Source organism: Thamnophis elegans, chromosome 2 (assembly GCF_009769535.1).
Source record: "Thamnophis elegans isolate rThaEle1 chromosome 2, rThaEle1.pri, whole genome shotgun sequence".
NCBI lineage: Eukaryota > Metazoa > Chordata > Lepidosauria > Squamata > Colubridae > Thamnophis > Thamnophis elegans.
Genome location: NC_045542.1, coordinates 66,747,386 through 66,769,125, shown reverse-complemented (window position 1 = coordinate 66,769,125; position 21,740 = coordinate 66,747,386). Strand labels below are relative to the sequence as shown.

Sequence of the window (21,740 nt, the reverse complement as noted above, 5' to 3'; positions counted from 1 at the left end):
AAAACGAAGCAATTTTTTCAGAACAAAAAATATCCCAAACAACTGTTCGGTTGTTAAACAACTTTAATTAAATTGAATCCCAATAGCAAAATCATAATATGTTAGTTAAAGTCTGAACATTATAAAAGTAATGTGCAATATGTACCACTTCCCCATCGAGAACAGCTGCCTACCCTTTTGTAAGGTTCCAGAAGACCGTTAAAACCTGGATGTTCAGAGACACCTTTAAGGAAGGGAGATAGACTGAATATTCTCCTCAATTAGTAGTATATGTTTGTGTGTGTGTCTGTGTTTAACAAAGTCTGGAAGTTGAGTCATGGCAACTGACTTCTCTCTTGTGGGTTCAAAATGTTTTGTTGCTTATCCAAGTAGCTTATTCAGCCTGGTTAAGGGGACCCCATGTACTTATGTCCTCCAGAGAAGTTTCAATTCTTACTGGATAGGCAAGTGGTCTTAAAGTGGTCTTAATCTTCCTGTTAAGGTTCATGCATCTTCACAGGTTCACAAGGGAGGCCACACTTAATGACTCACCTTGAGTAAAGGGGTTAGGAGCTGGAACATTTACATCTCATTGACTGTCTGCCTACTTACCTAACCAGCTTATCCAGATTAGTAAGAAATGAAATCTCCCAGGAGTCTGAGCAATTTTAACCAAATTGCTCAGACTGAAGAAGCTACTGTATTTGGATAAGCAGTGAAACATTTTGAATCAATTAGAAAAGAAGTGCAGTTGCCATGATTTAACTTCCAGACAACTCTACCTGGATGACTGAGAATCTTCATCAAGATATTGTGTTTAACAAACTTACTGTAATGGAAAATACTTGTCACCCAGAATAAGACCGACTGGAGCCACATATAAGCCTAAATAAATAAATAAATCAGTGTGTTCTGTTATTGTATTAACTTATTTCCGTGCACTATCTTAGAGGCCTATTTTGTGAATGATAATAGTATGTTAAAACATTAAAATATATAATAACACCAGAGTTTTACTATAAGAAAAACTTTATCCCTGGAAATAAAGAAATATATCTACTCTGTCCAAGTGAGTAGTAACAATAATTGGTGTGAAACACTTTTTGATAAACATTCTATTCCAGTTCAGAATCCAGCTAAATACAAAACAAAAAAATACAAGAAGAACCAATTGGACAGCCATTTGCCCAGAATGGCAGAGGATTTCCTGCTTGACCAAGGGATTGGAGTAGAAAACCTCCAAGGTCCCTTTCGACTCTGTTATTCTGTATTATATTGTCTATTGTCTACTGTTGACCTCACCCCATTCCTAAGAGGTCTGTAAGGGGGTGCATAAGCGCACCAGCTTGCCTACCGTCCCTCTCCTAGTGTCTCCATTTATTCATACCCATTTACTGTGTTCATATTTCTGTTTATACTTATACCTGTTATCTTTTACACGTTTGACAAACTAAAATAAATAAATAAAAATATTATTCAGGAAAGTCACCAATATTGAATATTTTAATATCAAGCCACGAATTCCCTCTCCCTCACCGTACAAGTGGGTAGCCAGCAAGCTTCTACTTAAAACCTCTACAAAATTAACTTGAAATATTAAGCTCTTGTCAATTTGAATCTTAATTCTAGGTTTATAGCTCACACAGTAGTGTTTTTTTTAATAAGAAATATCTTTTGCGATTAGGAAAAATATGTTACTCATCTCCAATTGCTGACAGTCCAAGCAAAATATCCTATCATCAGGAGGAATTGAGTTAAAAACCAAGCCAAAATAATAGAGATAATGCTGCAGGAGTGAATTTACTTCTAAAAGGTTCAGTTTACCATTATTACTTAGTCCACCCCCTGCCATCTCAACTCAAGTATCATGAGACACTAAAGTGGGTTAGTCTAAATTAAGCCTTGGTTTCAGAATAGTTACAACCTTATTTCAGGCTGAAGGCAGACTGCATCTAACTATAAATGGCTATCTGTACTTGTAAGAATAAAGCTAGAAAAGAGCAGCCAAATGAGCAAGAAACTGAAGAGGTTTTCTCTAATTAAATGTTACAATGTCTGAAGTTGTTAGCTTAGGGGGAAATGATGAAAAAAAACCAGGGAAACATAAAGGGGAAGAAAAAAATGATATATAGAACACAGGTTATGAATAGAAATGTTTTTCCCCTTTTTCAGAGTACTAGAACTTGGGGTCATCCAAGGAAGCCATGTGACTGAAAATAGAGAAAACTGATTCCTGTTTGGGGGAGCGTAAAAGGCGTTATTGTCATAAGTCATCATTCACTGTGGGAATAAAATGCTGGACCAGATAAGCCTAGCATATCTCTTATTATTATTTTAGCTGATATTGTACTACAGATTTATTTAATTTATAATCTGTTTAATAAAATCTCAAGCCCTACTGGTATCTTTTATATGTACTGTAGTAAACTCATCTCAAATCTATGAGTCCAGCTTTCCTTACATATGGCATATAGAATTTTACATTGATCTCTGCTGCAATTTATTTTAACTTGGCTGAATTTCTGAATCTGATTTCCAATCCAGAACATCCTCAGTTTGATACTGTTTACAAATCTGATGACTATTTTTCATTCTATGAAAAAGTACGAATGTTTTGAACCAAACCAAGTCTAGAACAGAACCCTGCTACACTTTTGTACTGAATGTACAATCAACAAAAGAAAGGTACAGAAGACACAAAACCTAGAGGGTAAATGGTCTTTTGCTTCATAGTCTTTAATTCCAATGTTTAATGGATAGGCTTAGGATTTGTCAGTTTTTTGTTTTATTTTAGATTTATTTTGCATCTGCTTTAGTGGAGTTTAGTTAAAAGGCAGTATAAAAGTTTAGCTACAATACACTAATATTTTATAAACTTTAAATTCAGTTTATTAAAAATAATAAAGAATAAAAGACCCATAGGACTTGCCTGCTTTGGAGATCCACTCCATATAGCCATTGAGCTCCCGTTCAATTTGCTGTTGTCTTCTCAGCTTCAGAAATGCACGCCGATTTTCTACTCGCTCCCTTTCTTTGGCAAACTCCCTGTAGTCAGAGATAGAATAGCAATGCTGAATGGTCTCTGTTACAGCACTTAATTTGCAGGAAGGCATCACAGAAGAAATACAAAGGCAGAAATAACCCAGGATTTGGGGGTGTACAATTGCCAGTAAACTGCATTTTCTTTACAGGACTGAAAAAAGCTACCATAAACAATAATACATTTCCTCTATGGCAGATGTACTAGATACTTACCCAGAAAGCACCCCTAGCACAAGGTTGAGCATAAAAAAGGATCCAATGATGATGAGAGGGATGAAGTATAGCCAGTTCCAAGCACTCCCTGAGGCATCATTGCTCTGGAGGAAAAAAGAGGATGAAGTCATTGGATACTGAAGTCATGGAGTAGATTTTTCATCAAAGTCATTAACTCATTCAGGGTATATTTTAAAGGATAGGAACAGTCTATGGGCTGATGTGATATCAAATCAGACTATCGTCACAAGAACAAACAGATTACAAACATACAAACTTAATAACTTGTCAACCTCCCATCAACTAGCCAGTTAGTTTCCCAACTAGCCATATTCAATTACAAAACTACAACAGTGCAACACTGTCTAGATACAGTTTAGTTTTCTAGTTGTCTCACACTCTTCCATTCTAGTTCTCTTCCACAGTTCTTCCATGAGTTCTTTGCTCACTGATACCAACCTAATAGCCCCTCCCTCTCCTACAGAAATATTTAAAATAAATTAACCCCTAATCTCAGGTTCTCTTATCAGCCGTCTGACAAAAGCACTTGACTGGGTAGCAGTATGGATACCCACCAGGAAGCTATAACAAAGATATTGGAGTGAACATTTTGAAAGGAATATTGGGAAGATGGTCAAATTAAGCAGGTACTGTTTACTATCTAATGAGTCAGAAGATGGAAGATGGAACACCAACCACTTCGTACCATTCCTAGTTTAGAACATGAACATAAGGTACAAGATAGCAGGGAATGACAGCACAGTGAAATAATTTGAGAGAATTGATTAATTTACTATTATAGAATTTTGGAATTCATAGCCCGCAAACTCACAATAGACTATTTCTCTTATAAACTGATCAGAGTTTGCATATACAGGTAGCCCTCGATTTATGATAATTGAACCCCGAATTTCTGTTGCTAGGCAAGGAAGTTGTTAACTGAATTTTGACCCATTTTATGATCTTTCTTGCCACTTTCTTGTTAGGTGAGTCACCGTAGTTACTAACTTAGTAATACAGTTATTAAGTGAATCTGGCTTCCCTATTGATTTTACTTGTCAGGAGGTTGCAAAATGGGATTGCGTGATGCTGGGACACTGCGCCTGTTATAAATGAAAGTCAATTGCCAAGCATCTAAATTTTGATCACGTGACCATGGGGAAAACAGGCATAAGTCAAAAAGAGCCGAGGTGGCGCAGTGGTTAGGGTGCAGTACTGCAGGCCACTTCAGCTGACTGTTATCTGCAGTTCAGCGGTTCTAATCTCACCGGCTCAAGGTTGACTCAACCTTCCATCCTTCCGAGGTGGGTGAAATGAGAACCCAGACTGTGGGGGCGATATGCTGACTCTAAACCGCTTAGAGAGGGCTGAAAGCCCTATGAAGTGGTATATAAGTCTAACTGCTATTGCTATTGCTATAAGTCACTTTTTTCAGTGCTGTTGTAACTTTGAACAGTTACTTAATGAACTATTGTAAGTTGAGGACTACACCAGTATTCAGATTCTATTTGCTCTTCTATCTGTAGCCCTAACATATAAGACTCACATAGATGCCACAGTTTGGTATTTCTCAGCTGCCTTGAGCCTCTGAATGAATGACAGGATAAAAATCTAATCCATAAATAAACCAAGTCATTTAAAAACCTAGCGGTTTCATGAATACAACACATCAAGCTAAGTTAATGTTAACATTGGGGAAAGTTTTGGATTTTTTGGGGGGGGACGGGACAAGAGTTGACTGGATATGACATGCAAACTCTGACCATTTAGTTAATATATTTCAAAGTATGTGGTAAACCCAGAAAGTGGGTTAATTCATCAACCAGGTTAAGAATGTTGTATGAGTGCAGCCATGTCATTTCAGGTAAGAACACTGAAGTTTGCCGTATCCCATAATTCCTAAAGTAAGTTAAAAAAACTGGGCACTATTTTTACTCTGCCTGTTATCATTTAAACTTATCATGTTTTCTCAGCAGCCATTCCTATTATGAAAGAAATTAAATTCAAGCTATTCAAGCAATCAGACACTGCTTCCCCAAAATTGGAATGCTTTTTATTTCTCATGTCTAAACCTCACATCACCCAATTTTATTTCCCTGATGTCTTCTAGAAGTGTGATTCCTGTTGTGTGGACAATTAATCCAAAGATGCAAGAGATCAAACCAGATTCTGATCTTGTACTCTCTTCCACCCCCATTCTCTGCCCCTTGAACAGAAAGCAACCACCTCCTACCTATCACCATTCCATCCAAGATGCTGGAGCCTTTATGTTGCACTTGATTGTTGCCCAAAGATTGTGGGAATTGATCATAAGACAATCAGTTGGGGAAATATGGTTTCATGGACTCCCCACTTATTGCTATTTCCCATGGGTGTTCTTACTAACTTTGGGGGAGAATTTTGGAAAAGACAGGAAAGCATCATCCTGGTTGTCAAGAACCACCTGTTGTTTCCAGCTTGCAATGTTAGTCTGGTTTCAGATTGTCTTTTGTGAAAAAATGGGGGCGCAGACAAAGCGGGATGAGGAGAACTCCTTCTCACTCCCATTCAGTTTTTCTTATTTGGGATAGGCAAAGAATGAGTCCTTCAGTACAAAAGTACAAAAGATGCACCCAATTTTCAGCAGAAGCTCTTGGCCAGCTCAAGAGTTTCAAACTTCTTCCAGCTCAAATTCCCAGGAGAAGAGTCCATGAAACTGGTGACATGAAGAAACCATTCCATGAGCTATGGCAGCACAGTGGTTAGAATGCAGTACTGCAAGCTAACCCACTGCTCACTCCAGCAGTTCGATTTCCACTGGCTCAAGGTTGACGCAGCCATCCATCCTTCTGAGGTCAGTAAAATGAGAAGCCAGATTGTTGGGGGAAATACGTTGTAGTAAACCACTTAGAGAGGCTGTAAAGCACTATGAAGCAGTATATAAGTCTAAGTGCTCTTGCTCTTGCTGTCCCAGATAGCAGGAAGAACTTCAAGCTCTGCCTTCATCCTCACAGTTGCACTTCCAAAGCAAGAGGGTTTGAGTCACTTGATCAGTTTCATCCTTATGAATATTTCCTTTAGAAATGGTTTACAAAGCTACCTTTCTGAGAAATTTGGACTTAAAAGCCCTGGGTCCTGACAGACACTGAACAAGGTTCCTGACAAAATCAGTTGTCTTTTATTAGCTTTTTACTAACTCAGGATCACATCAGATCACAAGTTCCTGAAGGTTAGGGGGCAGAGTGGAGATGGGAAGTGCTTTGTTCTATGAAGCAATGACGAGATCACAGCGTGGTTCTAAAGATGCTTTATTAACTAACTCTGGTAACAGAACAACTGACAGGAGGTGCCCGACAGCTATTTATATGGAGGCTGTCAGGCGAGCAATCAATTAAATGGCTGTGGTTCTCCCACCTGAAAACAGGTGCGCCGCAGCCAATGGGAACAGTTCTGGAAGTCTTAAACTTGCACTGGTTGTAGGTTCGAGGATTTGATACTCCTTCCCCCTGGAGCGCGCATGCATAGTCTGCTAAATAGGTGGGCAAGGGCGCACCCGCCCAGACCTCTTCAGTTCCTGAGTCGCAGGAGGAGGAGTGTCACCATTAACCGGCGATTGAAGCAACTCTGGTGAATCAACATCAACTGGAAACTCCGCCCCCGAGGCCAAAGCTGCCTGTCCAGGTATGTTCTCCGCCAAGATCGCCTTGGGTGTTGGTGTTGGCATGTCTGGAACTGGAGAAGCGGTAGGCGGCGTCAGGAATTACATCGGCATCAGTTCTGGTCGGAAAACTCTGGCCTTTGTCTGGCAGGCGGCGGCACAAATGGTTTGCATGGCACCGCCATAGTCATCCGTCATCATGCTGGATCCTATAAGAATAGGGTCCGGTTATTTGAGTCACTCGCCCCGGCATCCACTTAGGGTTGCTCGTAAAGCTCTGAGCAAATACCCGGTTCCCAATCTGGAAAGACCTAACTAGGCCGGTCCCACTCTGGGGGTCCACTGGCACATATGAAGGATGTAATGTGGTGCACAACCAGTGGCCCATGAGGATCTCTGCCGGGCTTTTCCCCGTGGCCTGGCATGGGGTGGTATGCTGCACTAAGAGGTAGGAAGCTAATTTAGATTACAGATTTCCTTTGTCTAAATGGTCTATAGCCTCTTTCACTGAACGGACAGCCCGCTCGGCAAGGCCATTCCCTGCAGGATGATAGGGAGCCACCGGGGCATGCCTGATGCCCAGGGTGGCAAGAAAAGTTTGGAACATGGCAGAAGCGAATTGAGGCCCATTATCGGATACTACCGTATCCAGTAGATGATGTGTGGAAACAAAGTTGAGGAAACCCGAATAGTGGCATCGGCGGTGGTAGAGATCATAGGGAACGCTTCAATCCATTTAGGTAGGGCATCTACGACTACAAGCAAGGTGTGTCCCCCTATAGGACCCGCAAAATCCATATGGATTCGTGACCAAGGACTCCTGGGTAAATCCCAATCTCTTACAGGGGCTGTTGGAGGGGCCGTATGGGACTGTTGGCACGGTTGGCACCACTGTACCCAAGCAGCTATGTCCCCATCCATGTTAGACCACCAAGCATAGCCACGGCCTAGGGCCTTAATTAAGACTATGCCTGGATGGCTTTTGTGGAGACAGACAAGGACAGGATGGCGTAGTTCCAGAGGAACAACGACCCTATTTCCCCACAATAACAGTCTTGGAGCTCTGAGAGCTCCATGCGTCTCCGGAAATAAGGAAGGAATTCCTGGGCCAGCGGCCTCAGAGACCAGCCCCTGCAGACCGAGTCTAAAATTTTGGAAAGAATAGGATCCCTGCTAGACACGTGAGTGATATCTGTGGCAAGTATGGGCAGGTGTACGTCGTCCACCAGGAGGACCTGAGACACTGGGGCAGGATCGGTCAGTAATGTAGGCAGCGGGCAACGGCTAAGAGCATCCGCATGCCCAATGTCTTTCCCTGGCCTGTACATTAGCGAATAAGAATACGCAGCCAGGAATTCAGTCCAACGCGACATGCACGGGGCAGGATTTGTGGCGTGGGCCAATCCCCTGTCAACAGCCCTATCAACGGTTTATGGTTAGTCACTAATTGGAACGACCGGCTATAAAGATAATGGTGAAACCACTTTACTCCCGCAACGGCTGCCAAAGCCTCTTTATCGATTTGGCTGTAATTGCGTTCAGCCTTTGATAAAGTGTAGGAGTAATACGCGATGGGTGCCTCAATGGTGTTGGGCAAAATGTGACTTAGAACCGCCCCAACACCAAAAGGAGAGGCATCACATGCCAGAATCAAGGGAAGGTGCTCACTGTACTGGACCAGCACAACCGATGAGGTTAATAATCATTTGACAGCCTCGAATGCATGCACTTCGCGGCTTGTCCAAACCCAATGGACTGTGCTGTCCAGCAGGTGGTGGAGCGGCTCAGCAACCATCGCCTTATGGGGAATGAAAACTGAATAGAAATTTAGAAGCCCTAGAAAAGCCTGCAATTCTGCCTTGTTCTTTGGAACCGGGGGGGGGGGCATAATAGCCTCCACCTTAGCCGGGGTAGGGTGCATTCCCCGGCCATCAATTAGATACCTGAGGAATTCCACAAAAGCTACATTTAGCTTTCTTTAACTTGAGCCCAGATTCCCGGAAACGTTGGAATACGTTCCTTAGTATTCTGAGGAGTCCTGATCAGCTGCTAGCAACCGCTCCATGAGACTCTGAAAAAGTCCGGGGGTGACGCTGACTCCAAATTGGAGCCAGCGACATTTAAAGGCACCCCTGTGAGTTACGATCATTTGTGCAATCGCAGTAGCATTGTCTACCAGTGACTTGCGCCAAGTCGAGCTTTGCAAAGATTTTCCCCTGGCCTAACAAATGTAATATATGCTGGACTACTGAGACGGGATAGGGGTGGGCTTGTAGCATCTTGTTCAACATCGATTTGTAATCCCCACAAATTCTAATTGAGCCATCGGCTTTTAAGGGGATTACAATAGGGGTTTCCCATGGGGCATGATCAACTGCCTCCAGCACTCCCTGCACTACCAATTTGTCCAGCTCAGCGTCCACCCTCTCCCGCAGGGCCAAGGGAATGCGCTGTGCCTTTAAATGCATGGGCTCTATCTGCGGGTTTAAACTAAGTGACAGGGGGTTACCCTTATATTCACCTAAGGAGTTATCGAAAATGTCGACAAACTCCTGGATCAGGGTTTGAAATTCATCCTTGGATTCTGTCGAGTTAATACCCTCAATGGACAAGCCTAATCCATTCTAAGCCCAGGAGGGATGCCAACGGCTTCGCCACTACAATTAAAGGGAGGTGGCCCTCAAATTGGCCATATTTCACATTAAAGTGTCCACAGCCAATAATAGGAATTGGGTTGTCCTGATAGTCCTTAAGACGGCAAGGGCAGGTGGACAATTGATTTTGATTACGGAAGGTAGGATTTTGCGGCACGTGTCCCAGGAAACGATGGACTTGGCCGAATCCTCTGTCCAACTCCATTCGACAGTGCTGCCCTTCAACAGTTACATTGAGGTGAATTTTAAACCTGTTATGGTGGCCGGTCGTGGCCAAGCTGACAGACCAGTCACTGAAAACAGTCTCCGTCAGAAACAGCGAGGCAGTCTTTGTGAGGCTTGTAGGTGCGATCACGGTGGCGGCCACTGGTTTTATCATTGGCGGGAGCCTGGAATGGCAGAGGTGCACACTTGAGCTAAATCTCCTTTTTTGCTGCAGCGCCGACAGACCGCAGACTTAAATTTACATTGAGAGCGGAGCTGTTTTCCCCCGCAGCTCAGGCAACCTTTCCCTGGGGCGGTAGAATAGCTGCCTCAGCTGTTAGCCATTCTGAGGCGATTGATTTTGTCACTCTCCTCGGAGTCCTGGTAGTCTTCCCCATCTTGATGATGAACAGAGGAAGGGACCGAAAAGGGGCGGTATTTTGTTGGTACTTTTGAAGCACTGATGTGGTGCTCTCTGCCATCTCAGTAGCCTGAGTCTCATCTACAGCCAAGTTGAGGGAAAGTTCTGACCGGGTTAACAGCCTGCATTAGAGTCTCATATCATGGACTCCATAGATGAACTGCTCCAACAACACCTCTTCTAGGTCAGGGAATTTGCAATTCACTGCAGAGATGCGACATATTGGTTGATAGTCTAGTCCTCCCTCAGCGTGCATCGGCGGAAGGAATGCCTGCAGGCAAAACGGGATGGTGCAGGGGTGTAGTGCCCTTTAAGCTTCGCCAACAATATGTCCCACTGCATGGCATGAACAGGGGTTGGTGCTACCAGAGCTCGAGCCGTAGCGAACATCCCATTTCTTTCTTTGGCACCAATTGCTGGTCCCCCTACCCCTTTACATTCTTTAGAGTCTATGGTTTCTAAAGAAGCAGAGGCTGGGAGTGGGAATTGTCTCACTTGCTATGATCGCTTTTTATTTTACATACTGTACATAAAAGATACTATCATTAGGGGGTATCATAGCCTAAGAATGGAAAAGATTCGTACCAGAATGACCATTCCTAATCCAGATAAACCAATAATTTGCTTTACTATATAACAGCTTACTGTATTTGGCAAAAAAACAAAAATAGGCAAAGGGGATTGGTTGCCAAGCCCATCAGTCTACAGTATTTCTTTAGATCACTGGAAATTATATTTTATGACAACTTATATGATAACTTTGCCGTAATAAAAAGGGAACAACTAGTGAAGACACATGAAACAACATCTTGAAAGGAATAACCTTGACAAGGAAAGAAGAAAAGAACAACATGCTATCCTTCCTGGAAATTCTCATCAGCAAAGGAAACAATGGGAAAAGTCTATTGAAAAATAACTTACACAAACCAAGTACATTACTAAAATAACAACCCAACTCTCACAAGTGGAGCTGTGCAAAATTCAATTACTCAGATTAGCACCAAATGTACTGCAGTAACTTAGAACACCAGAAACAGGAAATAGACCACCCATCCAAGATCTTCCAGAAAAATGAATATCTGTGCAATTTTATCATAAAGTGTCTGACCACAACTCACTATAAGCAAATTGGCACAAGTTATGAAAAGGGTAACACTATATCAAAATACATTTAAAAAAAAAAATCTCAGAAATAACCAACAGACTATTACAACCAAATGCTAATACTGTAGACTCAACCAACTAAAGCTCTCCAAAACATCTGAAAGAAACAAAAACACCATAGTCCAAGAAGAAAAACCAAGAGTCATTTAAAACATACAGTGTAAGGACTATAACATCACAATGTAGGACAGACAGGCAGATGACTAGCAGAATGCATCTATGAACACTAACTAGCAGTGAGACGACACAATGAAAACTTAATTTCACAACACATGGACACATGGACAGACTCAACCCGTTTCAACTGAGGAACTGTTAGCATTTTAGATGAAGCCAAATCCAAAATTGTTAGGAAATATCTGGAAACTTCACATTCAGATTAATCAGCCATCAATAGACATATAGAGATAAACCATATTTATAACCATTCAAGAGACCTAAGAACGAAACAAAAAGACCAGAACTCTTCAGCAGCCAACATCCAGATAAAAGGGGTTTAACATGATAAAGTAATTAAACAGAAAACAACACTGTAGTCAAGGAACTACCAAGGAGAAAAACCATACCATCACCAAACTAGTAAGGCAAACACATAAAAACGGAAAGAAAAACACATACTCACACGTATTGATGTTATCTAGGTGGGTAATGAAATATCTGTAAGCAAACAATCACTCTCAGAGAGCAGAGACTCTCAGAGACTCCACATGTCAACAACTGTTGTGAAACAATTGTTCAGCATTCACAGACATATGCAAAGAATCGGTTTATAAGTCCCACTGGAGATTACCTATCCAAACCCTGGCATATTTAACCAGATAGTGGTGTACTGTAATCCAATCAAAGTGATCAAAAGCTTTTTTCTCTGATACCAATCTTCCTGCAGAGTCTTTTCTCTGAGGAGGGCCAAAGTTTGTTTATTTATTTATTTATTTATTTATTTATTCATTCATTCATTCATTCATTCATTCATTCATTCATTCATTCATTCATTCATTCATTCAATTTGTATGGCTGCCCACCTCAACAAGTGACTCTGGATGGTAAATCATAGATTAAAATCAAAATTCCATCTTAATACAAAAGTCAAAATGCACACAGCAGCCAAAGAGAATGTTGCTTGGCTTTAGATGGTGATAAAGAGGGATATGCATGGAATATTATATTCAGGCATTAATACATATAGTATTTTATTTGTGAATCTGTGTGTGAGAGGTGTTTTAATTTTTATACTGAAACTAAAGGAAAAACTGTGCCCATCTGATCTGATGAGATGTGAGAGATTGTGCCTTTTGAATGTCTTCTAATTCTTTTGTACCTCTACTTGATGGATTGTTCCTTCTAAATGCCTCTTTTACTGGAAAGCTGGTATTACCACAAGCAACTCTTTTAATGAAAATGTCATTGTTCCTTTCAGCTGGGAGAAGCAATCTGGAATGGAACACACATGGCAAGATATCTTCTTTCCATGACTGAAGGAGAATGATGCCTCATGCAATATCTGAGGCATCTATTTGCACTTTGAAGGGATGGGGTGGATTTGGATGTCTAAGAAGCAGCTGGAAAACTGATTTTTGGTTCCTAAATTGCAGGTTGCTCTTAGGTAGACCATTCTAACTTATGTCTTTTTTTTAGGCGTTATGGCAGACATCTTGAGCATTCTGCAAAATTAGGAAAGAACTTTCCACAAAAATTTGCAATGCCTGAATATCCTTCATATTTCTAGATGTCTGTCATGATTGTGCAGATTGAATTTATATAGGATTATTTGTATTCCTTCTGTAAGAGTTTCTATAGCCCAAATAATCCAATTGAGGGGAATCAAACACACATTTTTACTTTTTTATCAAATAGTTTTGTGTACAGCGCCCAAGATATCTTTAAGATGAGTCTCCTGCAAAGATGAGTCTTTCAGTATGTCATCAAAAAATATATTTTACATATTTATTCAAAATATCAAAAGATATTTCAATAATCTGGAGAAGATCATGTCATAATTAACCAATTATGCCAAATTTAACCAATTCAACGAAAACACATCACTGTGTCTACAACCTTACCATATCTAGTATTAAAGGTAATTAAGTATTCAGGACCCTTTTTCATTTCAATTAATTCTATTGCCTCTCAAGTCCAATTTTTTGAAAATGTATGCCATTTGAAGGCGGTCCAGTACATGTGAAAAGCCAGGAGGTAATGATCCTTAATGGTTACACTGTTCAGGAGTGTATAGACATATGCATAAATATCCCTGTAAGGATGAAAAATGTGGATAGAGATGCTGGAGGCAAATATAACTTTCTTCAGATTCAGAAACTCCTTCTAAGTGGTAGTATTCTTAACTGTGAGCTGAATTCAAGTTGATGTAGTCCTGATTTTAAATTGATAGTACAATCACACATTTGAGAAGATAATGCAGGTGCTCCTTCCACCCCCAAGACATCAGCAAACTGCATACTTTTCTGGCAAAAAGGGGGTTCATAGAGCTGAACAGAAGAGGTGGAAGGACGAAAGTGGGAAGCTTGAGGTGGAAAAGAACAGTGAACATCTGGATTGTGTGCTGTACCTAATCATTTCCCAGCACAGTGGGAACATATAAGGAATCTATAATATAGAGTGCCAAGACTTTTGTAAGATCATTTATTGCCATTTGTCCTGTGCACTGCAAAACAGAACCAATTTGAAATGCTTGCCTGTTAATTCTTTCCACAAGTATAGATTTCTCTAATAACTAAGTGGCCAAGTGTTGCACTGCAGTCTCATCTAAGAAAGTCCAGAAGAGATGGGGGTTGTATTTCAGAACTTAAGGCTGACCAGAGAGTAACAAGGATAACAAAGTTTGGCTGTTGCTGACAATCTAAGTTTTCTTAATTGTTTGAGGACCCACTTGCCAAGCACTTGGGAGAAGAGCAGGGAAGGTTCCTGAAGATGAATCTTTGGAATGATTGAGATTTCTGCTATGTGATCAGCAGTTCTACTGATCTGGCATTTAGCTGTTAACCAGAAGTCTATACTTTAACAATGCAAATCTTGGCTAGATGCCCTGGGGCTTCATAACAGAAAGAAAGCAAGGTCTCTCCTTCTGTGTTTCTCTGTTGAGATCAGATATCTTTTTACTGTTCTTATTTGTAGTTCTCCACTGCAGACATCTTAGGAGGTCACAGAGAGAGGGGAGGGCAAAGACAGGATGTAAGATATCCACACCTTACTATTTATTCTATGTGTCAACTCATCATCCATCTATTAGCATGCAGTGTTGGAGCAGTTATTCCAAATTGTCTCATTAACTCTTCTCTCAGTTCATCAGCAAAACTGGTCTTAAAATTGGTCAGGGCAAAATCATTCCTTCCTATGTTTCCATCAAATAATTGGAATTTTGCTACATACTCATGAATCTCCCTGGTTGCTTTGTTTTAGTTTGTGAATTACTCAGTTTGCCATTGCTCTCCTAGCTGAATCTTCAAATGCAGCTCTAAATCTTTGCATGAAGTTCTGGTAATTGTATAGTAATGGATCATTGCCTTCGATTTGGCTGTTGCTTCTTTCAGCAAGCTTAGAACAAATGTCACCTTGGAGTGATCTGTAGGAAATTCTGGTGACCCTCATAAACAATTCAAACTGAGTCATAAACGTCATAAATTGGTTTTGGGATTGTCCAAACATCTCTGGCAAACTCACATGGTAGTGATAGTGAAGAAAAATTGGCTAGGCTGCAGACTCCTGCTGAGGCAAGCCTTGTCTCAACTGCTGTGTTAATTGTGCAATGGCATTGTCCAAGGCTTGTTATTTGTATATCCACTTCCTGCTGATGTCATAACAATGTTTGAACAAGTTGTTCTATGGCAGTGATGGCTAACCTGCCGAAACTGGAGCGTGCATGTGTGCCTGAGCACCGGAACCTGGAAGAGAGCAGCTGGCTGGTGCACATGTACATGGCGGCCAGCTGCTCTTCCGGGTTCCATCATGTGCATGTGTGCCAGACAGCTAGTCTTCACGCGAAGACCAGGTAGCCAGTACGCATGTGCGCACCGGAATCCAGAAGAGTAGCTGCCTGCAGTCATGTGTGCAACGGAACCCGGTAGAGCAGCTAGCAATGGCGAGTGTGCCCATAGAAAGGGTTCTGTATGCCACCTATGGCTCATGTGCCATAGGTTCGCCATCACGGTTCTATGGCAATGAGTGGCCTACAGATCTGAGGACATCTCCATGATCAAAGGGAAGATTCAAAGCATCTCTGATCAGGCAGCAGTGAAGCTTTCAAGATTGGTGTTGGGGCTTCAAGGTGTGCTAGGTCAGGAAATAAGTTCTACAACAATGCTATAGTTGCAGGGTGTAATAACAGAATATTGATAGCTTGACAGAGATTCTATTCCCCATATCTTGTACAAAAAAAATAAAGGTGGGATATTCTTAAGTTTCTCCTTTTCAGAGCTAATTGGTGTTTATAGCTGTTGAATAACTTCAAGGCCATCTCCAGTGTCCTTTACAGCAATGGGCAAATAATGATGCAGGCATTTTAAAATTATCTTTCCTATTGTCAAGCTTCTACAAGCCTCATGTTCCCACAAAGAAGAAGAAAAACGGTTTACAAACAAATATTGCAATATTTTCCATGGGTTTCACAAATAATTGGAAATGCCTTCAAGACTCATTGTCTTCTAGCATAATCAGGATCTATTGTAGGAAGCTAGATTATACCAGATGTTTTGACATTGTAAAGATACAGTGAATGGGGGGATGTCCAGACACTGAAAGGGATAAAAGAAAATTAGAACAGTTAATAGAATCCAGAAAAAAGCTTGCATGTTCAAGATTATAATTTAGAAATTGGTTAGCTTTCTTTTTCCATTTGATTTGGAATTTGCATTTGGGTAGTTTGTGATCTGTTCTACCGTCAGCTCCTGGCCATGTCTTTGATGCTATAATTGAGCTCATCCAGTTTCTTTTAGAAATTATATGGTCAATTTGATATTTAATGATGTTCCTCTATACAAGCATTAGTTTGTTTGTTTGAAGACTGTGTTAGCCATGAAAAAATCATTGGAGTGGCAGAAATTGATAAGCTGATCTCTTACTTCATTTTGTTCTCCTAAGCCATGCAATCCAACTACATTTTCCAATGTTTCAACTTTGGCATTCCATTTTCCAATCACAAGTTGCAAATCTTGCTTGCATGTTCTGTCAATTTCAATTTGATCACGAAACTCATCAACCGCCTTTTCTTTTGCATCAGTGATTGGAACATAAACTTGAATGATCATCATATCTTTATAGTATGTCTGTGAAGTCTAATCAATTTTATTTGGTCACTGATTGTATTATAGCCAAGTACTTTCCTTGCCATGCCCTTCCTAATTATAAAAGCAACATTGTTTCTTTTTCATTTTTCATCTTTAGTAATAAATGGTGTGATCTTCTAACTGAAAATGTTCACTCTCAATCCATCTCAATTCACTGATGCCTAAAATGTTTATTTGTAGTCATTTCATTTTATTTTTCACTGTGCTGAGCTTTCCTGTAATTATGCTTCTTATGTTTCCTGTTTCTACTGTAATTCTATCTTTGCAGCTTTGGGTTTTCTTTTCCTGGGTAGCAACTTCAGCAACTAGATGTCCTGAAGGCTTTAATCTAGCCATGTCATAAACATTAACCATGGAAACTAGTGATATATTTATTATATTTGTGCTTGTATATGACTTAGTAAGCAATAAAACTTAATAGGCGCTGTACCAAAAATAACTCATAGGCTTGCTTTCATTCATACTCTGATCCATAAAGACATAGGAAAAAATCCACTTTTCCTACAATCAACTTTAGCAAGCATCAACTAAACAGTTGAAAACAGATTTCTGTTTCCTTACTTCACACTAACTAATATCAAAAACGGGTACATAGATAGCAGTTCAGCGGTTCAAATCTCACCGGCTCAGGGTTGACTCAGCCTTCCATCCTTCCGAGGTGGGTAAAATGAGGACCCGGATTGTTGTTGGGGGCAATATGCCGACTCTGTAAACCGCTTAGAGAGGGCTGAAAGCCCTATGAAGCGGTATATAAGTCTACTGTTATTATTGCTATAGATGCCAGCCTTACTCTCCAACAGCTATGGTCATCCATATGCTCCTTCCCAATCAAATATATACACCATATAGTGAAAAAAAGAATCAGAAAAAGAACAAACTAAGAAACATAATCCTGCAAACATTTCAGAATCAGAAATAGGAAAAATCTAGTCCTTTTCTTCTAACATCTCAGCAACATTAGACTTTAAAAAAAATGTATATCACTTTTATTTCTAACAGGATGCAAAGGTATTATTGAATTATGAGCAATACCTCAGTGCTGTTAATCAGTGTTCTAAGTAAACTCAGTTCTTATTCGATTCTTTAGCTGCTATTAAATCTACAGATGAGATTCAGAATGATCTGAAATTTAGCCAGGGGAAATTTTGCAGGACACAATTTTAAAACATGAGGCAGTTCCAACAAATTGAGATCATGGCAAATGTGCCAAATGTTACATATTTTTTACCTAGTCACTTTAATAAGAAAAATACAATTTCCATGGACCTAACAGTTCTTTCAAACAAAGAGCTGTTATGAGATAGGAAGAAACGTGGGGCAGTGTGTACCAATGGATCTAATATTGTAGACCTTGATATTTCAACTTTTATCCCAATAAAATGATGTATACTGTATACAATTTCCACTATATTGATATTTGCTATCAAACTGAATTCAGGTCATTCGGAGCAAAGGACTACGCTTTTTCTGAATTTATTCCTCCAGATGGGAATAATCATAGATCTTTAAAATGTAACATGTATATAGTGTATAGAGTTTAAATACACACACACACACACACACACACACAATATAATCACAGTTCTGAGGGCAGGTGAAGGGAACGATTCAGAATAAGCAACCCTCTAAGTGTTAAAAATGAGAATGTGATACACCAGTCAGTAAGAACATCTTCTTTGTAGCATAGGAATCTCTTGAAGAGAAATGCTTTTATCTAATGCTGGGTAAGTACAGATGTGCAAAATTTTCCACGTACAAACAGTTCTGTTCATGGAGCAGCTGGTTTAGGATGGTGTTTTCTTGAATCAAGCATGTATTCGGCATAATTTGGTCTGCATATGAGAGGTAACTGGGATTTTGTTACAGATATGAAATAGCTGAAGATGAACTATCATTATTCCAGGCAGAAGGGATTCAGGTGGTTAGGGATACAAAAGAACCAAAGTACAGGAATTTCTTAATGAAGACACATCTGGATATAATTATCCGATGTTTCATGGGAGGCAGGAAAGGAGGGAGAGAAGTGAAAATGAAGGGAGGTTTGGAGGGTGGGTGGATTAGCTATGCTAGGAGCAATGTGTTATGACGCAGATGGTCACAGCAAGGCAGGCCTCTAAAGAGTTATTTATTTCTCTTAATAAATGTTTCAGCCAAAGGCCCTCCAACAACTGGCAAGGCTCCACCCCTACCTACTCTGCAGGCAGCCCCTCTCAAACTCCCAAACTCAGCCCTAGTAGTACAAGCCAAGCCCACAGAGTAGAAGCACGCTCACAGGGCTAAGTCCAGGTTTCCAAGTCCAATCCACCAAGCGAAGCCCAGGCACAATACAAAGGCAGTCCTCGGGACAAGAAACAGGACACAGAAAAGAAGCTGTTCCAAAGCCCCAATAAAGCAGAGGCCAAATACAGGCCACAAGAGAAGGACTAGGTCTAAACCAAAATGCAAAGAGCAATCTTCCAAGCAAGGCAAGGGAAACGGCAAATAGGCATGAGTCAAAGGTGGGGAAGTGTAAGCCAAAGCAAACAATTGTTCCTGGCAAAGACTAACTCCTCATGACTTCTCCTTAAGTTACATTCCACAGTTACTTCCCTTAAGTTAGTGAGGATGAGGTGACCTTCTCCCCAGTAGACTTTCTTCTTGCAGCCCTTCTCTGGGCTTGCCTATGTTCCACTTTCCTGGTCCTTCGACCGAGTGGAGTAGACAGTGTTTCTTATCAGAGGAGATTGGCTTTCTATCAGCACCACTGCCGGTCAGCAGCCGATTCTCCCCTGTGTCTGTGCAGGCGGGCAACTCTACGTCTGGTCAACGACCTCCCCAATACCTGAGGGTCCTGGGACAGCATTGTCCTCAGTCCTTGGCATGGCTTCCCCTTCGGACAGTCCCAGTTCTAACAACTCCTCCTCTGAACCAGTCTCTGAGTTGGCCATGACACAATGTTCTTTACTGCTAAGAGCAACATGGAAAGGAACAAGATCTTTGTAAGTGAAGTTCTTCCACAGGAGCCATGAAAACGGCCAGCCCTCGAATTCCAATTCCCAATCTTGCCTTATTTGCTCTGCCCTTGAAACTACTACTATAGAATTACCCCAGAATTACCCCAGACTCAGGATACTAGCTACCCTAATTGGCCGTAGGAGGTTTGCTCTCCATCTTCCTCCTCAGTCACCAACTTGCTCAACCCAAGTGTTGCTCCTTTTAAATTACCCAGAGAAATCATCTCGAGAGAACCAGCAAATTAACAACTACATCCTGCTAATGATCTTTCCATTCTCTTTTTAAACATAGCTGTTAGGCCCCAAACAAGCAAACCCAGATTTTCTTGGATTCCTCTCCAGATCTGATTTATATATATATATGTATATGTATATGTATATGTATATGTATATGTGTATGTGTATGTGTATGTGTATGTGTATGTCAGGGGTGGGTTTCAAAAATTGTTCGAACCACCTCTGTGGGCGTGGCCTCCTTTGTGGGAGTGGCTTGCCGCCCATGTGACTGGATGGGAGTGGCTTGCCGCCCATGTGACCGGATGGGAGTGGCTTGCCGCCCATGTGACCGGATGGGAGTGGCTTGCCGCCCATGTGACCGGATGGGAGTGGCTTGCCACCCATGTGACCGGATGGGAGTGGCTTGCCGCCCATGTGACCGGATGGGAGTGTCCAAGACGATGTTATTACTAGATATTACTAATTACTAGATATTATTAATATTACTAGATCATTATTAATGCATAGATAACTGTGGGACATTACACACCCACCCACACCCACAAACTATGACAGTGCTAGGAAAACACCAAAAAAATAAAAATCCCCCCCCCCCCCCCCAAAAAAAAGACTGCCAATGAAACCAGGTTTTTTTCCTAAGCCTAAGAACAGGAAAGACAAAGTCACTGGAATAAAAACCATCAAGGCAATGTGGAAAATTATAAAGGACAGGCACTCACAGAACCATCAACCACCTCAGAATTACCTAAACAAGTAAGGTGACCAGATTTTCAGATTGGTAAAGAGGGACACCATTGACCGGGGGGGGGGGAGCTAGGCCGCAGCAGTTACTGCCAGCCCGCGACCTCGCTAGGGACGTCTGGTCACCTTAATTATATACATCCTCTCTCTCTCTATCCATCCATCCATCTGTCTGTCTATCTGCCTATCTAGTTATGGTATCCCTCTCCCTCTTTCCCCCTCTCTTTCTCCATCCATCTATCTGCTTGCCTACCTATCTCTCTCTCTTTCTCTCTATCCATCCGTCTATCTGCCTGCCTATCTGTCTATCTAGTTATGGTCTCTCTCTCTCTCTCCCTCTCCCTCCCTCGTTATCATCTATCTCAGTGTTTCTCCACCTTTTTATAAAAATATATTTTTTAATTTTTTTTGTTACATATAGACGACACATACCCAAAACAATAAAAACAAAACAAAACAAAAAGAAAAAAACCCATCATCACATATAGCATGTCATTTGGTTACAAGTGTTTTAACATTTATCATTCTTATACATTATTATTTCATTTAATAGGTTATAATATACAGTTTGGGTTGCTTTGTTTACCATCCCTTCCTCCTGTTATAACACCACCTTATTTTCCCTTTCTTTTCTCCCTCCCTTCTCTACTTTCCTCCTTCTTCCTCTCCTTCCCCTTCCTTCTTCCCTTACCTTTCTCCTACTCCTGCTCTTCCTCATCCCCTTCCTACCCTCTCTCCTCCTCTTTCTCTCCTTTCCATCCTCCTCTCCTTACCTCTTCTTTTCACCCTCCCTCCTTCTCTACTTTCCTCCTTCTTCCTCTCCTTCCCCTTCCTTCTTCCCTTACCTTTCTCCTACTCCTGCTCTTCCTCTTCCCCTTTCTACCCTCTCTCCCCCTCTTTCTCTCCTTTCCATCCTCCTCTCCTTACCTCTTTCTTCTTTCCCCCATCTTCCTTTCATTCTCTCCTCCTTTCTCCCTTTCTCCCAACTCCCTTTCTGGGAGTTGAAGTCCACACACTTTCAAGTCTCCAAGGTGGAGAAAGACTGATCTATCTAATTAATATAATTATTTCTCCCTCTCTTTTTCACTCTCTTTCCAGCGCATACACGCAAATGCATAGGGCAGCCCACCTCACACACAGGTAACTCCGGGCGGC

At 41.2% G+C, this 21,740-nt stretch overlaps 1 protein-coding gene across 1 annotated transcript in view; it reads right to left on the bottom strand.

The window, feature by feature from the left end:
* CACNA1A (calcium voltage-gated channel subunit alpha1 A) overlaps positions 1-21,740 on the bottom strand; it is a 208,622-nt gene that overhangs the window by 129,122 nt on the left and 57,760 nt on the right. Inside the window, 2 exon segments of the mRNA XM_032239034.1 lie at positions 2,909-3,024; positions 3,235-3,338. Of these exon segments, the coding sequence (XP_032094925.1) occupies positions 2,909-3,024; positions 3,235-3,338 (220 nt within the window).